Here is a 20,128-nt window from a genome sequence, read left to right as displayed (position 1 = left end):
TTGTAGGAGCAAGTTTATTAAAATATTGTTCCGTCTCCAACCTGCTTCCGTTACAAATATTTTTTTAAAAAAGCAACCTTATAGAATGAAGCAGCAGCTGGGCCCAGAATCCACACAAGGTATGTGCACATTCAATCACAGGGATACCAAGAACTTCAATTATCTGACACCCCCCCTTTTTAACATTTAGGGCAGCCAAATGGAGTCTTGCCTTCAGCTGCTAGTATATTGTTCCAGCACCAAACACCAGATGTGCTTACAGATAGAGCAAGGGGTACCTGCATCTCTGGTTAAGTCTTAGTGCAGCAACAGTCAACATCATCTACCAGCAGCCTCTGTAAAAATGCAACAGGTGGCCCCAGCATCTGGACCATCCAACAGTGTCCCACAAAAGCTGAACAATCAACATTCAAATATTTACATGCTTGCTAAGGCAAAAATCTGAAACACAATTTACACAAGGGCACTTCAGTACTTTTCCAAGTCAGCTATGTTGTGTGAAGCAGCCAAGTCACTTTATGTATCCAGGACTGGGAATCTCCTCACAACAACCATCTTGGCTTTAAGGAAGCACTACGGCTTCCCAACTTTGAGGCACCAGTAGAAGGTCTCTCTCTACAGTACTTTCAGCAACATGACAAAATAATCTGTTGCTTAGTAGTGCCAAAATCAACTGTGTCAAACCTACCTGAACTGCCTCCTCCCCAATCCCAAAACTCCACCCAACCCAAAAATGGGTGCCTATTAATTTGATACTTTGGTTGGTGTTTTCAGAACCAGAAGAATAAAATGGGGTTGATCGTCCTCCCTCCCTCTCCTTAACCAACTAGAATCTATGGAGTCCTCCAAAATGTGCAGTACCAAGTATCATCTCCATTGCCAACATTTAGTTAGACCAAAATCCCCTTTAACCAGAGCCATTATCCACTCCCTTACAAAGCTGGAAGTATTATGCAGAATACAGGCAAAGTTCTTCTGCCACATAATGAAAGAAAATTAAAAAGGAATTTTATCTAGCAAAAATAAAACCTGGAACATAGCTTACATACAGTGTCTCTTTGCAGTTAGCTACTATTAGCAACTTACTTCTGAACAAGCAGTTTGGCAAATGCTACTATTCCCTTTAGTCTGTGATAATTAATCACAGAGTATTAGTGGACTGGAAGAATTTTAGGTGCTGGTGGTAGAGGTTTTGGTTAGGACAGTGACATATGTTCATCTAATTCAGCTTTTAAGCCAAAAACACACACATCTACAACCTTGGAACAACCCCAACCAATCAGGGATCACATGATTAATATCACAGAGCTATATAGCCATGTCACAGAGCTATGTAACCAATCAGATTTGAATAGGTAAGAAAGTCTCCAAGGACAAACAAACCCAATTGAGAGTGAGGGCAACATTCTCTGTACTGGTCTCATGAGTGACCCAAGCCAACTGGATAACCAATAATCTTGACTCTGTATGGGTGCACGTTTTTGCCCTCTTTCAGCCCAGGCTCCAACAACAGAAATTTGCAAAGTAGTGAAGAGAAGAATAGTCTTAACGCTGATATGTGCCATTGCAGTGACCTAGAAAGATAGCACTAAATAAGATAGGCAAGTACAAATATTTTTGACACATCTTTTACTTACAAAGTATATATACCTCTATATGATACAAACATGTAAAATACACACTAGGTAACAACAGAATACCAGGGCGCCCTGTGGTTGCGAAGTACTTCATGACTTTCAGTAGTAGGTAGGTACAGAGTCAAAAGGAAGCTTCAAGAGCAGGTGTACAAAAGTGAAGCTGGAATGATTTGTATGAAAGATGGGGCTCTAGGCAGTACAGGTAGCGGCAGTCTGCGGTTCACATTGCGATCAGGGTTCAGCTAAATGGGCTCAGCAGTTACACCTGGGTGCCAGGTAACTTTTATGTTTTAATTCCGGGAAAGCGTCCAAAGCATTTATGCCAGGACTGAAGAACAAGTTGTTGTAGACTGATGGGGAAGAAGTCATTATTGTCTGCTTCCAGTATCTACAGCAGAGGTAGCCAAAATGGTGCCCTTCAGGTGTTTTGGACTCCAACATTCATCAGCCCCAACCAGTGACGACAGTTGTCTGGGATTATGCGATCTGTAGCCCACAACATCTGCAGGGCACCACACTGGGTACCCGTGATGTAGAGAGAGGACCAGTCTCCATGACACAGTACTCTGGATACTTATTCGTAGCCTGTGGAAATTTTGATTACAAACAAATTGACTGAAGTCCTGCCAAGGAACACCAGTTACAGATTGTTTCCTTCACACCCAAGTTATGTTTATAATGAGGACGTGCAGAATTCCCCAAAGAAACTCTACTGATCTCACTTTTGCTTTCCTCCAACATTTCAGAATTTCAATTTAGATGAAAATTAGTGGCAACTCTAAATATAATCCTACTGTTCCCTTCCGAAGTGTATCCTCAACTTTGTACCTAAAGGGGGGGGGAATCCCATGAATGATAACCTGGAACTTAAACCTTTGCACAATTGCACACCTTCACTAGACAATACATTCCCTCCCCCCAGTTCACTTTGTGAACCTGGGACAACATTTTTCAGTGACTCTGAAGTGAAAGAAAATGAGTATCCAAAAAGGAACAGTTCAGCTCACAAACAGTGTATTTTAAAACGTGAGGGGATTTCATAGTACTAGCATATTTAAAGGGAAAAAAACAAATAAATGCAGAAAAGCAATATTGCTTCAGTCCTTCTGAAGGAACATGACATGGTCCCCCATGTTAGTGTTGTGTCCACATCCATCTTGAGGGCTATGGTATGGCTCTCTGGTTATACACCAGCCAATAGGCAGAGGAACAAATAATAGGGAAAAAGTTTCCTGCTTTTGAGGAAAACAACACACACACACCTGATTATCTCTGCCCTTTGACTTCCACAGTATGGAGTCTTATCAGCCCTGAGACCAAGATGCCTCTCTCCAGAATTGGACTAACCTCAACCAAATTTAACTCTGGAGGTTAACATGGGGCCAGTGGGCCACAGAAAACAAGGCATGGCCACTAGTGTCGCCTCATAACCTCCCTGCTGCTGGTTTTCTCCTTCTGTTTAAAGCAGGGAAGGAAAAGCTTCCAGTAGTGGCAGAGAAAAAATGCCACCTTTTCTCTCTTTGTAAATTTGCTCCCCTGCATATTGTGCAAATTGGGAGAGCCCCGTTTGCCTGTCCGTGCTCTCTCAGCCTCTAAAAACCTACAATGTATATTGTGTGTAAGACACTTGGCAGAAAACCCCCAAGAAGATGTTGACCAGGTGCAAAGAGCCAGCATCTTGTCTGTGCAAAAAAACAAAAACACCCCAGATAGGATTATCTAGGACCAAGGATGAAGGGAGTGAAAATTGCTGATTTTGAGGTAAAGCATGAGCAAACGTGTTTGTTAAGAGGCAACATCAAGTTAAAATGGTTTTCTACCCAGGCAGAAACCACAGGCTGCTGGAAGAGAGATGGAGACCACAGATCAACATAACTATCTACAGATCTGCTTTCTGCCCTGTCAGCCTTCCGGAGTACAGCACGTTCAACACCTCGCTACAGAAGGTCCTCACGCCCATCTCCCACTCGAGGCGAAGCTCCGGCTGAATGAGAAATTGACCTCAGAGTTTTTGTATTTGCCCCAGGCTCCAAACGGCACAACAATAGTTGTGCTGTTATCTTCTGTTCCATACTGTATGGCCTGAAGGAGAGATTACAAAAGGCACACAGGTTTAGCATTCACATGACATCACAGATCAAACGTATTCTTTTGACAACAGTACAAAGAAAGTGATCTGGAGTTCTGAAATGCAAAGTTTCAGAATTTCCTACCAGAACACCTAAATCAGGGATTGGGAACCTGTGACCCACCAGATGCTGCTGGACTACAACTCCCATCATCCCTGATCATTGGCCGTGTTGGCGGCAGCTGATGGGAGTTGGTGTCCAAAAGCAACTAGAGAGCCACAGGCTCCCCATCCTGACCTAAATAATTCACATTCAGGGTGAGCTCTTCCTCCCAACAAAGCATGGTCACATTTAGGCCCCTTCCATCCCAACCCCTTATGAAAATGCTCTCAAGAGTCCACCATAAACAAGGTCCAGGGGCAAACAGTTCTTCAAGACAATTAGAAGAGAGATGTGGTGCAACTATCCTTCAGACTGATAAAGTATAACAGAGGCTGTTCCTTTTTGAAATATATCACATTTTGGAGGAGTCCAGCACAAAAGCCCCTGGACCTATTTGCCTGTAACTGGTCCACTCTGCAGAGGCTATGCTGCTTCCAAATTTAATCCAATTCTGAAAAAAGGAAGAAGAGTTATAGCAGTTTTTTGATTTCCCAAGTGTGAATAGAGGGAAGGAGAAGTGAAGCTGCCGTGGATGGAGAAGTCAAATTGGGCCACCCACAAAGCACCTCAGACTGAGGCGATCTGTTTTTCAAACTGCCAAATCCAAATCTGAACTGAATCTTTCTGTTTGTTTATGGAAACGCAAGTCTGTGCCTGGTAATAAACTTGAACCTCACAGACTGATCAGGGAGAAGATACAATAGCTGCTCAGCAATTCCACCCACTCCCCACTTTTCTGCATATTGGACCCTGTTAAAGCCTGTGAATTTCATCATAGGGAAATAGCCGACATCACTGAATGCGTGGGGAGGACAGAGAACGGTCCACCAAAACCGAACACCAGATGGGATACTCGTTTTACAAAAATGGAATGACTTGGTAAAAAACGGAAGTAGTTTCGTTCAACAACATTATTTATTTGATTTATATCCTGCCCTTTCTCCCAGTAGGAGCCCAGGGCAGCAGCATCTGGAGGGCCAGTTTGTAGAAGGGATGTTCCACCACGATCCATAAAGGATTAAAGCAGACCTGGCTGGCTTTGCTCAAAGCTGGTCAGTGGAAGTGTGTTTGGAAGGAAGAAATGCCTACCTGCTCAGTAACAAGGTGAGCCGCTTCAGCAGGATCGTGACACTGGCTAACCAAGTCACAGATTTCTTGGCTGTTCACCATGAAGTTGATGCCATCTGTGGTAAGGACCAAGAAGCTGTCGCTTGCATGATGCAACTGAAATGACACAAACAGCATACAAATTGCCCACTTTTTAATAGCAATTCCAAAGAAACTGCCATGTTAGTGATGAAACAGACTTTTTAATGTAACTCATACAAATATAAATATATCTATTCCACAAGTTAGTCCTGCAACAAAATGTTGCACTGTGGAATGTTGCCCTGTTCAGGGTTCCAGCCAGCCGTGCCTTCTTCCATGCCCGTCATTTCCCTCTACACTAGTTTTCCATTTCTCCTTCTCCACCTCATACCTCCAAACATTCTGTGGCCATCCTCATTCTTCATAGGGCTATTTGGTGTGGGGGAGTGGGTCCTTAGAGGTTTTTTGAGGGGGGGTAGCTACAATCCTGTAGGTCCTCTCCAGCTGAGTTTGCTGATAGAGGGAGTGATAATACTTTTATTTATAAAAAAAAAATGATGTACCACTGGAATGTAAAGACCTCTAAGCAGTTTACAAAACATTAAAATTATAAATAAAACAGTTAAAAACAAGTAATTAAAACATATTTACATTAAAACAGCTACTAACTAAAAAGATGAAAACAGACAACATCTGTGTGTCTGGATAGGCTTGCCTAAGCAAAAACATTTTAAGCAGGTGTCGAAAGGGATACAGCAAAGGCACCTGCTTGATGTTAATAAGCGGGGAGTTCCAAAGAGTAGGTGCTGCCACACTAAGAGAACAATTTATTGTAAGTGCAGAATGAGTATTATGTGGTACCTGTAGCAGTGCCTGTCCCACAGAGTGAGGTGCTCTAGTGGGCATATATGAGGTAAGGCAGTCTTGCAGGTAAATTGGTCCCAAACTGTTAAGGGATTTATATACCAGTAGTAACTTGGCCTGGTAACAAATTGGCAACCAGTGCAGATCTCTGAGCAGAGGTATTAGATGCTGACAGGGTCTCACTCCCATCAGCAAACCGGCTACAGCATTCTACACTAATTGCAGTTTCTGGGTCAAGTGCAAGGGATTTTAAATGTACGTAGCATTCTAAGATTTTTTTCTTGCTCACTCTAATTACCCTGTGAGGCAAGTGGGTGGGGAACAAAGGTTCGCAATGACTCTCACCACCCCTCAAACTAGGTGTGAACCTGTGTGGGAAGGTAAACTACTGAGTTGCACAACGACATTGTCTAAACATGTATCCACCCAGTACTAGCAACTCCACAAAGATAGCTCTATGGCCACACACATTCTGCATGTTATCTAACAATTCAGGATGTAGCATTTGCAAAATGCAAGGCATGCTCTTCAAGCATGCCTTACACCAAAAGACATCAGGCAAAGTCTACCAGTGCCAAATACTGTGCAGACCAGAATGCAACAGGGTCAGCATGGAGAGCACCATCTAAAGCAGCAGCAATAGTGGAAAACACTGCTGGTACCAGTGTCATCTATTCAGATTCTACTGTAGAACTATGTCAGCTTTAGGAGACGTTGGAGTGGAAATGCAGGACAGGAGGATGCATAGTCTCTTACCTGAAGCCGTTTTGTCTCTGGTTCTGCTATCACACCATATTTCCTAAGATCCACATCTCCTATGCTGCGGGTCATTGCAAGTCTGCCATTCACATGGGGCTGCCCCAAACTGTTCCAGGCGACAAAACCGCCACATTTCTTGATTCTTCACAAGAAAGAAAGAAAGAAAGAAAGAAAGAAAGAAAGAAAGAAAGAAAGAAAGAAAGAAAGAAAGAAAGAAAGAAAGAAAGAAAGAAAGAAAGAAAGAAAGAAAGAAAGAAAGAAAGAAAGAAAGAAAGAAAGAAAGAAAGTAAGTCTCATACATATTCAATCAGTTCACAGGACCAATGTACAAGAGTGCACCTGTGACGCCCTTCCCTGGCTGTCCCTGTCAGGTTCCTACCTGCTCGTGGCTACTGCCTTTCACTAGGCACCACCAGGGACTCCACCAGTCCGGACTGTCCTTTTTTATGGTTTCTCTCTCCGCTCTAGCACAGATCTCAATAGATCCCCCTGCTAGGCAGCACCACCAGTCACGTTCTACAACCAATGTTTTCAGAGACCTTGCCTGAGTCTCTCTATCCGGTTACATTCGTGACTGCGTGCCTATGCTGTTCCCAACCCCCTTGTATCAATGCAGATAACTCATAACTCGGGGTTGCTCTGGATACTTATAATGTTATCTTCTCCTCTTCACCGCTGCCACCATTTGTTACTGTTTCCCTTCAGCCTTGGTTATTACCTTACCCTCCCTTCTGGTCTGTGAAACCCCAGCCAAGGATCAGGCCTTCGGTAAACCAAAACAGTATTTATTAAATAACATTAATAACAAGATAACATTGATAATGATCTACAAGCTTATGGTTTCATCTATTACTGTGATATTTGACTTATTACTAATCCAAACTCCACCTCCCTCTTTCTCCACGCTCTCCTGACATACACCAACTCACACCCACCTCCCAACTCCACCAAAACAACCCACTCACATCCACCCAGATTCAACTGTCATCCTTCCATTTATACTCTCAGCCATCCAAACACTCAGCCAATCATCCAGCATTCTACTGCTCATTTACTCCCCCTCCTCTTTCATTCCACTTACCATGTATCTTCTATACAAACAGCACTTACCATATATACATTAATACAGGAACATCACATTTCCCCCCCCCTTAAAAATAACGGCAGAGTATTATTCCTGCTCTAGGATTCATACGCCGTGTTAACAATAAAACCAAGTCTTTATGGGGAAAATGTCTTTTTTGTTCCTCCGTCTGGGTCACATCACTGCAGTCCCGGCCACTTGCCTTGACAGTCCATCGGCCAATACATTGTCCTTGCCTTTTATGAACTGGAAGTCCACTTGATAGTCTTGTAGAGCCCAGGACCACCTCTGCAGCACAGTGTTATGGTTTTTCATAGTCTGCAACCATAACAAGGCCCGATGATCCGTCATCACCGTAAATCTTCATCCCCACACGTATGGGCGCAACTTGCCCAGTCCCCACACGACCGCTAGGCACTCCTTTTGGACCGACGAATAGTTTTTCTCCCTCAACGTCAGCTTGCAACTCAGATATGCCACTGGATGTCTGGTGCCTTCTCTCTCCTGCAGCAAGACGACTCCCAGCGCAAGGTCCGACGCATCCGTAGCCACGATGAATGGTTGCTCATAGTCTGGTGCTATTAATATAGGTCCTTGGCACAAGGCTTGCTTCAGCAGATCAAAAGCCTTCTGACATTCATCCGTCCATACCACACGCTCAGAACACCTTTTCTTTGTTAACTCATGCAAGGGGGTTGCTATTTCCCCAAAATCTTTCACAAACTTTCTATAAAAACCAGCCACACCTAGAAATGCCCTAACTTGTTTCTTTGTTAAGGGGATAGGCCATGATTGTATTGCCTCAACTTTGCTCCATAAGAGGGTTATTTTCCCACTCCCCACCTTATGTCCTAAATAGATTACTTCACTCACAACTTTCCCATTCACACGGTACGGCACAGATCTGATTGGGGCATGATTTCCAGTATCAATGGAATGTCTGGCTATACTGGTTCGGCCAGGTTTATTGCTAAAGAGATTCCATAGTTTTTCACAACTCTCAGAATCTCTTCTTTTACTTCCTCCTTCACCTCCTCTGACCATTCCAATTGATCTACCCCTCCTTTGTCTTTGCTTTCCTGTACCAAATCCGGAAGTTCAGGCCCACTTCCCTCAGGGAATAAGGTAACTTGCAACACCTTTGCATCCGTGGTATGGTAAGGCTTTAACATATTTACATGAACCACTTTGTTTTTGTTTAATTGGTCCGTGGTAATTACATACGTCACTGTGTCAAGCTTTTCTCTTATGGTATATGGTCCCTCCCAGTTAGCCTGTAATTTATCATGTTTACTGGGTATGAATGCCATAACCATATCTCCCACATCATACACACGTTCCCTGGCTGTTCTGTCATACCAGTAACTTTGCTTCTCCTGAGCTTGACTCAAATTCTTTTGTACAGCTTCCATTATCGATGTTAATTTGCTGCGGAAGTCTAATACAAAGTCAACTACAGATGTTTTGTACTCTCCCAGGGTTCCTTCCCATGAATTTTTTAACAGTTCCAAAGGTCCCCTCACTTTTCTAGTGAACATCAGTTCAAAGGGTGAGAAGCCTGTTGACTCCTGAGGGACTTCTCTGTACGCGAATAAGAAGCACCCCAAACGTTCATCCCAGTCTTGTGGGTGATCTTGAATATAACTTCTTATCATGCCCTTCAGAACCCCATTAAATCTCTCAGTCAATCCGTTAGTGGCTGGATGGTAAGTGGTGGTCTTTAGATGTTTTAGACCACAACACTTCCACATACATTGCATCACTTCTCCCATGAATACACTGCCTTGATCCGTCAGCACTTCATGAGGGAAACCCAGCCTCATAAAGATTTTTAACAAAGCCTCTGCCACTACAGGGGCTTCTACGGATCTTAATGCTTCCGCGTCTGGGTACCTGGTGGCAAAATCCACCACCACCAATAGATATTTCTTGCCATGCCTTGTGGGTTTGGAAAAAGGGCCCACCAAATCTATTCCAACTCTATAAAAGGGTTGTCCAATTATAGGAAGGGGCTTTAAGGGTGCCTTAGTCTTTACTCACTTTTTCCCACCTTTTGGCATATACCACAAGATAGACAATGTTGTTTTACATCTTTGGAGATATTTGGCCAATAATAGTGTGCAGCCAATCTCCTCTTGGTCTTTTTTATTCCCAGATGTCCTGCACATGGGACATCGTGGGCTACCTCTAGCAATCTGGTTCTGTATTTGCTAGGTACTATCAATTGCTTCACTGGTTCACATTCATCCTTTCTCTCAGCAGGCAACCACAGTCTATATAAAATCCCATTCTCACACACAATTTGATTCCTCAGCTTGTCAGTAAAGGGAATCTTTTGTGTCAGGGCTTGCTCCTTTATTTGCTTCAAACTTGTATCCCTATTCAGTTCTTCTCTGAACTGCTCTGCCTCATCACTAGAGACCATTTAATACAAGTTGTTTCTTTCAGCAGGCCTTCCAGGGGTTGCTATGGTGACCATAGGCTCGAAAACGGGTTCCACCCTGTTTCCTTCAGCCCCTTTTAACATGGCTTCTGTTTGCCAAGTTGTCTGGTTACCACATATATTTTTCCTTGTGCCCCCATTACATCTCTTCCCAGTATCACTGGTTCTTGTTGTTGGGCATTAATACCTACTTTATATTTTCCCTCTCGGCCTCTCCACTGCATTTTCACTAGGGCCATGGGTAAGCTTTCTGGTTGACCCCTCACTCCTTGGATAGTCACCGTTTCCTGAGGTAATATTTCCTCAGATTTTATTAAATCTGGCCTCAGTAACGTCTGAGCGGCACCAGTATCAAGCAATGCCCAATAATTTGCCCCTTGAACACACACTTCTTCTCTTAGACTCGAATCCAAGTCTTTTACTTCTGTCCAGTTTATCTGGCAGAACTGAACCTTTTTCGTTGTTAGATCTTTTGGTTCTGTTTTTACTGCCCTTGCCTGAGCAGGATTACTAATGGGGTTGGCAACCTCACATTGAAAACGTAGGTGCCCCGGTCTACCACATTTATAGCATAATTTCTCCTCCATTTTAGGGTACACAGATCCACTCTGGGGTGTCCTGTGCCCTTCAGATTTTACTGGAGGACTAACTCGCTGTGGTACCACATCCTTTCTTCCGCCATTATATGGTCTGGGTTTAAACTCTCTTGATGTTTTCCCCACCCAGCCAGTTCTATTGGAGGCAAAGTGATCCGCCATCTCTGCGGCCTCCTGCACCAATGTAGGGGAACGGTCTTTGACCAGGAACCTTATTTCTGGTGGTAACTGATGGAATAATTGATCCAGTATCATGAGGCTTTTCACCTCTTCCACTGACTGAGCTTTGGCACTACTCATCCACTTTCCAAATATATCCATCAACTTTGCTCCCAGTTCAACAAAAGACCTCCCTGCATGGATCTGACAGTTTCGGAATAACTTTCTAAAATAGTCAGGTCCCAGTCTGAATCTTTTGTATACTGCCTCTTTAAACTCTGCATATGTGACGGGCTTGTCTGAGGGGAAATATTGGTATACCTCAGCCAATTCCCCTTTGATCAGGTTTGATAAATATTGCATATATTTATCCTCCGGTAGCGCCCAAAATTGAGCTGCCTTTTCAAAAGTCCTGAGGTAAATCTGTGGATCTTGTCCAGGTTCAAACACTGCAAAGTCTTTTGGTGTAACCATTATCTTTGTTTCATTTCTGTCCTTTCTTGTTTCATCAGAATGAAACTTCTCTTTCAAATTTTAACTTTTTCACCTGTAATTCAGCGTCCACTCTCATTCTCTCAAATTCCAACTCCCACTGTTTTTCCTTCTCATCAGCTTCCATCCTCAATCTCTCAGTTTCTAACTCTCGCTGTTTATCTTTCCCATCAGCTTCCATCCTCAACTTCTGAGTTTCTCTCGCTGTTTATCTTTTTCCTCAGCCTCCCATCTCAACTTTTCTCTCAAATACTCTATATAAGCAGGATTGCTTAAGTACCCTTCTGGGGTCTCTTCCCTGACTGGTTGTTTTTGCTGGACAGTTGTAAAAGCTATTAGTGCTACCCTCAGTTCATCTACCCCTTTACCCTCGTGAGGTAAATTGAATGTTATGCACTTCTCCACCAGCTCCTCTCTTTTCATTTTTATATATTCAGCCATGGTGTTTGAGTTCACTCACTCTTTGCCACACACTCTTTGCCAGTCACTCTCACAAGTAATCTTTATTTGTTATTTCTGTTTGCCACACCACTTTTAGGGACTCTCTTTTGTCTGTATCCCACCGCTACAGCCAACACCTGTGACGCCCTTCCCTGGCTGTCCCTGTCAGGTTCCTACCTGCTCGTGGCTACTGCCTTTCACTAGGCACCACCAGGGACTCCACCAGTCCGGACTGTCCTTTTTTATGGTTTCTCTCTCCGCTCTAGCACAGATCTCAATAGATCCCCCTGCTAGGCAGCACCACCAGTCACGTTCTACAACCAATGTTCCCAGAGACCTTGCCTGAGTCTCTCTATCCGGTTACATTCGTGACTGCGTGCCTATGCTGTTCCCAACCCCCTTGTATCAATGCAGATAACTCATAACTCGGGGTTGCTCTGGATACTTATATTGTTATCTTCTCCTATTCACCGCTGCCACCATTTGTTACTGTTTCCCTTCAGCCTTGGTTATTACCTTACCCTCCCTTCTGGTCTGTGAAACCCCAGCCAAGGATCAGGCCTTCGGTAAACCAAAATAGTATTTATTAAATAACATTAATAACAAGATAACTTTGGTAATGATCTACAACTTATGGTTTCATCTATTACTGTGATATTTGACTTATTACTAATCCAAACTCCACCTCCCTCTTTCTCCACACTCTCCTGACATACACCAACTCACACCCACCTCCCAACTCCACCAAAACAACCCACTCACGTCCACCCAGATTCAACTGTCATCCTTCCATTTATACTCTCAGCCATCCAAACACTCAGCCAATCATCCAGCATTCTACTGCTCATTTACTCCCCCCTCCTCTTTCATCCCACTTACCATGTATCTTCCATACAAACAGCACTTACCATATATACATTAATACAGGAACATCACAGCACCCCACCACAGGAGATTACTCGTTAAGACTTCCCTGCCATAGCTTGGGCTGTGTGAAAGAGCTATTACCAACAGCCTCTCGATTTGACCACGTAGCCCTCTTAGGACCAAAGCAGACATTATAAGGGACACAAGTTTTCCACCAAAAAAAAAAAAAAAAATCAGCAGTCTTGCCTCCATGACGCTTAGCACCATGGCACTCAAACAGTATTTCTCCCCATCTTGCCCCAAACAGCAGCCAATGAAGCAAAGTTGGGGGCAGGCGCAATGCCATCACATCTTTTACTAGCTAATGTCAGGAGGGATTTGCTGAAGGTATTTCAGCAGAGGCTGGACAGCCATCTGCCAGGGTGGGGAAGTTGCATCCTGAATTGTAGATCTCGAGTTGTGCAAGGGGTTGCAATAGATCACCTCTAAGGTCCCTTCCAGCTATATAATTCTAAGAGGCTGCTGATCTCAGAGGCAGATGTGTGTACCTTATAATGTCTAGCTTGGCTTATATTTGCAGAAGGGAAAAAACCCCTAGCAGATTTTGGAAATGTACTGGTGACTTACGAACCAAAAGAGGTCTGGGCAAGACTTTCAAGGGGAAACAGCATATTTGTGCTGCGCAAAGCAGTCCGTATGTCTCAAGTCCCCGTCTTCATCCCTTCTCTTATGTCACTCCTGTTTCCCTTCACAAAATTCTAAACCAAAGAATATTTGAACTTATAAAATATAAAATCATTGCAGATTGTTGTTTCTGCATTTTATGTAAAACTTAATCCAATATGGGAACTCCACACTTTTTGGTAGCAACATAATTACTTAGCTTAGCCAACAGGGCTAGACCCATGGCTTTATCTCATTTTATCCTCACAACAGCCTGGAAAAGTAGAGAAGGCGGAGACTATTATGGCCTAAACTGACCCCATGAGCTTCATGGCTAGGACTACAAGATTCAGAGTTGGAGGTGTCTCTCTCTCTCTCTCTCACACACACACACACACAACCCTTTAAATCTCTCGCTGTGGCTGCCTGTTCTCCCCTGACCCTGCAGACTCCCTCTCCAACCTGCTGCAAGTGTTCAGGGCTCCAGGTTTGCCTCCCAGCAAGTAGGGGAGGCTCAGGAGGGTACAGGTATAAGAAGACATGTGGTCACCTCATCTTATGCAGCATCAGGAAGTTTTAAAAAATGTTATGACTGTTCTCTGACTTTGAATTTAGCAGCCCTATCTGTGGCAGGGCGAGCATTTGCATTCCATCAGGGCCTTCTCAGTGGTGGTTTCCCATTTGTCAAATGCCCTCCCTGGTGAGGTGCGTCTGTCTCCCCCATTATTGACTTTCAGGGGATTTAAAAAACATTCTTTTTTACCCAGTCATTTGATGGTTGAAAGAGACAGTTCCCGTCAACCCTGAAATCGTTGGCTGAGAGAATGCAGTTGCTTTTAAACTGTCTTCAGAATGTTTTTAAATGACATTATTGATATATTTACTGTTCTGTACTTCTTTGGGAGAAAAGGTGAGATATAAATTGAATAAATAATGATGATATCGTCCGTCATGCTACTTACTGTAACACACTGGCTCTCTAAAGTGATGCACCTTTTTAATTTAAACAAACAAGATAGCCCATTTTGGCTGAGTACCTTTCCTTCTCATCCTTCCTTTCTGGAGTATGATCAATGGTCAGTTTCACGGCTTTTCCCTTGCGACACAAAAGGGCGCGGCTATCGCCAACGCTGGCCACGACCAGCTCAACCCCATCCTGCAGCAGGGCCACGGTTGCTGTGGTCCCAGCATTCAGCAAGGTAGCTATAAAACGTCACATAAGGAGAGAGAGTCAAAGCCCAAACGCAAGGCTACTGCTCAACTTAAAGAGTGTCTACTGTGCTATCACCAACAGAGAGTCACTGCTGTACAGCTTAAGCTAAAGCTACAAAGACAGACAGAAAACAAAGACAGACATGCACAGAAAGGAGGAGAAATATTTTGACAACAAGGCTCCATGCAAAGGCACAGTGGAAGAAAATGTGACGTATTGATGTTTGGTTGGGCAAAGCCTGTGGCAAGTGTTTTTATATTCTTGTATTAGCAAAATGGAGCCTTAGGGTAAAATAGCACATCATCTTCAAACTTCAAAATTACATACAAAGTGGTTTAACTAAAACTGGCATCTGCCTGAAGGGAGCTTTAGTTTTGTGAGGGGGGGGGCAACACTTCCTCGTTCCCTGTTCCTCACGAGTAAAGTTGTTTGATCAGTTTCCATTTGGGTGCAGGTACACAAATACAGGAGCACTGAGCCAGTTGTGAAGAACACATTTGTACATTAATAAGCAATTTTGGGGAAGGGCTGCTGCTCAATGGAAACTTTTCATTTTAAAGTCCAGTTGCTACTTCAAGCATATGGCATGCACCCAGTACACAAGGGTTTGTTGGGTGCAAGCTCCCCTTTCTGAGACCTGCAGAGGATACATCTATGCTGTAAAGAAGCAAGTCTGAAGCTGGTTTAGCTCACATAGCTGCCCCTGATGTTCCCTGGGAACGGTTGTTCATGAGGGTCTTAGAGCACAATTCCATGCATGTACTCAGAAGTACAGCACACCAAGATCAACAGGACCGACTTCCATGTAAATATGTATAGAATTGATGCCTTACAGCACAATCTTATGCACATTCATTCAAAAGTTCACTCAATGGGACCTATTCCCACACAACCGCACATAGGATTGTAGCCTAAGGGCTTTTAACAGTCCGTCTGCTGCATACATACATTTGTGGGTCAAACAAAATGCATCAAGCCTTGTTGTACAGCGAAAGCACGACAGAATGAAAGAGGTTAGATAGAAAGGGCAGCTACAAAAGGGGTACTGAAATCAGGCAAATATTGACATGATTTAAAACAGGTATTCTTACTGCAAAGAGCCCACTGACCAGCTTAACGCTGTCAGTCTCTGAAGGAATAAGCTTCCACCCCCCCATCTCTTTTAGAGGTTTTATATGGTCAGAAAATTGTTGGAAGACGAATGTACTTTTCAACAGGTGTGGGAAACCTCTGGCCTTCCAGATGTCATTCGACTCAAACTCCCATCAGCCCCAGGGATGATGGAAGTGATAGATCAGCAACATCTGGAGGGCCAAAGGTTCCCCTGCACCTGCTTTACAGCATATTCATCCTAATTTTATTTGTGTTTTGGAAGTATATCTCACTCACAGACTTGAATGTGTCTTATTTCTAAGCCAGCCTGCATAGTACTGCTGATTCCAGCTTCGTTCTTATGAAATGCAGAAGATTAGTGTGTGTTAGGCACGCTCCAATCAGGTGCGTAAGCAGAGGGTGGGAAAACAGAAAAGGTATACATAAAATTGAACAGTTAGCATTGCTGGTAAGATACCTGTTTTAAGTAGTTACATGAATAAAACACAGCAAAGTGTTGAGCTAGTTTTTGCCTTCTTCTCCAACTCCCCTCTAAATATTAAAGGCCAGATCTTGAGACCACCTCTAGTCTATGCCCCCCCCCCATTTAATTTCTTGCTTTTGGAACTGCAATGACACTTCTGGAAGAGACAACTAAAGCTATTTCTAGACGGGCTTATTACTGTAAGAGGGTTACTGAGATACTGCAAACAGGATGTTGGCAACAGGGTGGTGGTTGTCTTTTATAAAAAACAACACTTACTGGATTTTCTCCAGAAAGGGTAAATCCAAGTTAAATTTGGAAAAAATACAGGCTGCTATTTTAATAGCATCACAGGGGTGCTGCAAAAAACCCCTGTGTTCGTGAAGAGCACCCATTCCATAATAATCACCTGCTTCAAATCACCCTAATACTTCAGGTCACATAGGCACGGTGGCTGGACAGAATGCATCAGTGAATGCATTCTCCATTCTGGGAAAGCATAAACAAAAGTAGAATTTCGGACTTCACTTGGAGTGGGAATTATCAAAAGTTCCTTAATTTAGGGACATTTTTAAACATAGCAAAGAAAAGTTGCACATGTTCGGACGTTAGGGATGGACGAATCCGTTAATTCTGGTTCTCTCAGTTTTACATTCTTCTAATCTTAAATTCAGTCCTCCACATTTCTGCAATTTTTATTTAAATCCTCATGAAACATTGTCAATGTTTTAATGCAATTTTTTCCTAACAAAATTGTCAATGTTTTAATGCAATTTTTTTCCTAACAAACATGTTTTCGTATGTAGTTTTGAATAATGTAAACCTTTTTGCAAGTAATTTTCCATAATATGTTGTTATTTTCACTATTATATGCATTTTAATGCACATTTTCCCCCAACAGGTGCATTTTTGTAAACATTCTTTGGTTGGAGAACTGCAAAAATTCAGGTAAGTGAGAATTCCGAAGGGTAGCTATGTTTCGGTTTGTGTATTGTTTTGGAAAGTGTACATTTAATTCCTCCCTCCATTCTTAGCGGACCTGACTCTGTAACCTTGCTACTCCTACCAGGACTGCTCCAGAAGCCAAAACCTCTCCTAAAGCCTAGCAGCAAGAGACCATCATGGTCTTGCCACACAACGCAAAAGAAGCACAGCTTTGCTCCTTCTACCCAGCATTAAGAGCCTGACCACATGATCCTCTGGTGAACTAACCATATGGAAAGGCCACCCCAAGTCCAATATTATTATTTTTTACTATTTTTGTGTGTGCAATGAGTGGTTCTGGGTAACACCATCTGAACAAAAACTCAAGGGAGAGCTCACAGTGACTTTACAGTCAGCCACTGCAAAGAGAGTTAATGCAACTGAGCTCTTACCTTGCCAAATAGGTGGCCCCTAGCAATGGGCTACTCAGCACAAAGAATTAAGCACAGATAGCACTCTGATTAATTTTCTCTTCCCTCTCCTACACAGCTAGTGAAGCACCATATTCTTTGTTCCTAGATTTCTCTTCCAGCTTTCAGGAGCATTGCGCCCAGTTCTGGGTGCCATATTCTAAGGCCACTGACAAACTGGAGCACATCTAGAGGACAGCAGCTAAGATAGCAAGGGGGTCTGGAAACCAACCTCATCACAGGAATGGGGACCCTATGGCCCTTCTGATGACACCAGGCCACAACGCCCATCATCCCCGATCTCTGGCCACACAGTCTGGGATTGATGTCCAACAAAATCTCAGGAGTCACATGTTCCCCTCCCCTGCCTAAGTATCATGGGCTGGGCTATATAGTCATATCTATCGGGGTGGGGGTTGTACAGCAGTCCGTTTCAAGCTCCACTGGAATGAAGAGAGGAAGCAAAGGGACACAAATAAGTGGATTTGTTCCCCCAAGTAGTAGCACAGTTCCAAAATCAAGCCACTGCACCATTCATAAAGTCAGTAGCCCTTTACCACTGTTTATTTCAATTTTATTTAGCAGCATTAAAAAAACCCACTGGCTCCAAGCACAAGGCGATTAACATTTTTAAAAAACATTTGCTTGTTTCCTAGACAGCATTACTACAGGAATATATCATCTAAAATCTTTCAAGAGGTATCTTAACACTCACTGAACATTTTTTAGAGCATGTCATCTCAACTAATGTGACAAAGTGGTTGTGGGAACCTTCCGATATTCCAGGCTAGGAACCCGCCAGACTCCTTCACCTGGGACCTCATTAAGCAGATCTCTCTTTCCACTGAAGCCCAGCATAGAGAGTCCCCGGGCCTCCAGTTTTCTAGAGCTGTTGGTCACGTACAGTGTCTGCCATAAATAACATGTACACAGAGGCAAATAGGAAATTCACCCAGGGATTTTGCTCAAAATAAAGAGAGAAAACCTGCAACACTTGGGAGGATCAGAGCTGCAAAAGAAAGCAAAGCATTCATTCTTAATTCAAGGGCTCATCTTAGAAACGTTATGGGGGTATTACTGTACCCAATTTTACTATGCATCAATGGCGCAGTTACTATGCCAATCCATCTGCAGAACTTCTGCTGTTCAAACAACTGGTGAGAAACTGTGACGTTCATTTGGAATTGCGCAGCACTAAAAAGGCACTGGAGGGGAACATTTTATTTGGGGAACAATTTAAAAACATCCCAATAGGAAAACAATCAACAATTTATTGTTACACTGTGCATATTTGACCTATACTGTTATCATCAGTCATCAGACCGGGGGGGGGGGTAACACTGATTTTTTTTACTTCTCTCTTAGTTTTTAACGAAGTAAAATGCACTCCAGCATGTCTAGTTGCAACTGTTTAAGGAAAAAACAAGCAGCCCTTCCATTTACAATAGGCAAATATAGCTACTTTAAATGGCGATACAGCTACTGTGCTTCAACAGAGTTTAACGTTAAAGGACAGCCATCTCCAGTATAAGCACAATTCACTTGAAATTTAGATCCACACCCACATTAAAGTGAATGGGACATGTGCAAGGACCATTCACTCCAGAGTCACAGCCTGGTAGAGGGTGTAGGAAAGGCATCAAAATCTGGCGTCACAATTAGATATTTTAACAAAAAAAGTATTTCTGCAGCTCTTTCACTTCTTTATTGTTGCAGGTTAACATATTAAAGAACTGAAATCATGATTTTGACTGGCAACGTCTTAAGACTAGGAAACAGATACCTTATTTTACTATTAACACTACTTTCATCACTAAATTAAGATAATAAATCAAGATTCTAGGACTGCCCAAATGACACATTAACTACACATCTGATCATAACAAATCAGGAGTTCTGTGAACTGATTGTTACTTGACACTGTAAGCTTTGTGGGGCAGGGGCCAGTCTTTTGCTTGCAGCAATGTAAAGGGCCACATGAACTGATGGTGCGGCATAAACCCCTCCCATTCCAATTGCTGGGTGTGCTTATTGGATCAAGAGGCAGAACAGCCATGTTTCCTTATGTCAATAAATTGTAGGTTTGCGTTTCATGTTCTTAATATGCAGACATCTTTGCCATTTTGCTCCCCCCCTTTTATCTGTTGATTCATAAGGCTGATATGCAAGCAAGCATCAACAGTCCAAGTATAACAGACAGCCAATTAAAACAACACTTGGAGTTGAGCAGGATCAATAGACAATTTGGTTAGGGAAGTGGCTTCATCACAGACAGGGCAATTTTAGCAGCATTCTTACTAACACATATGGAGTAACTAAATAATACTTTTAGTTTTACTAATAAAGCCCAGTGCTAATATACCAATAGGTGTGTCTGCTATTTAGTTCGGTTTTATCTTTTTTGTCTTGCAAAACAGTTTAAAGACATTACCTGGGAGCAATCCCCCCTTTCAGTGGGGACTTATCCCAAATAACAAATAGCAGGGGTGGAAAACTGGATCAGCCCAGTGGGCCAGACCCTATCTCTCCCCCTACCCACCCCCACCAACACCCTGTGGGCAAACTGACAACTGATTGAGGCCAACCACCTGTCAGTCACCTGACACCATTACGGCATCAG

The 20,128-nt window shown here is 43.1% G+C and overlaps 1 protein-coding gene across 2 annotated transcripts in view; it reads right to left on the bottom strand.

Annotated features, from left to right (window-relative positions):
* The window catches only part of PPM1K (protein phosphatase, Mg2+/Mn2+ dependent 1K), a 39,728-nt gene continuing 19,600 nt past the window's right edge, over positions 1 to 20,128 (bottom strand). For both annotated transcript variants that reach the window (XM_061583052.1, XM_061583051.1), the window contains exons 4-7: positions 14,363 to 14,528; positions 6,578 to 6,722; positions 4,958 to 5,092; positions 1 to 3,719 (exon numbers count right to left, since the gene is read on the bottom strand). In XM_061583052.1, coding sequence (XP_061439036.1) covers positions 3,588 to 3,719; positions 4,958 to 5,092; positions 6,578 to 6,722; positions 14,363 to 14,528 — 578 coding nt within the window. In that variant the 3' untranslated portion in view covers positions 1 to 3,587. The remainder of the gene's footprint in view (positions 3,720 to 4,957; positions 5,093 to 6,577; positions 6,723 to 14,362; positions 14,529 to 20,128) is intronic.

Source organism: Rhineura floridana, chromosome 9 (genome assembly GCF_030035675.1).
Source record: "Rhineura floridana isolate rRhiFlo1 chromosome 9, rRhiFlo1.hap2, whole genome shotgun sequence".
In the NCBI taxonomy this organism is placed as follows: Eukaryota; Metazoa; Chordata; class Lepidosauria; order Squamata; family Rhineuridae; genus Rhineura; species Rhineura floridana.
The sequence above is the reverse complement of the archived record's forward strand: the minus strand, read 5'-3'. Positions and strand labels throughout refer to the sequence as shown.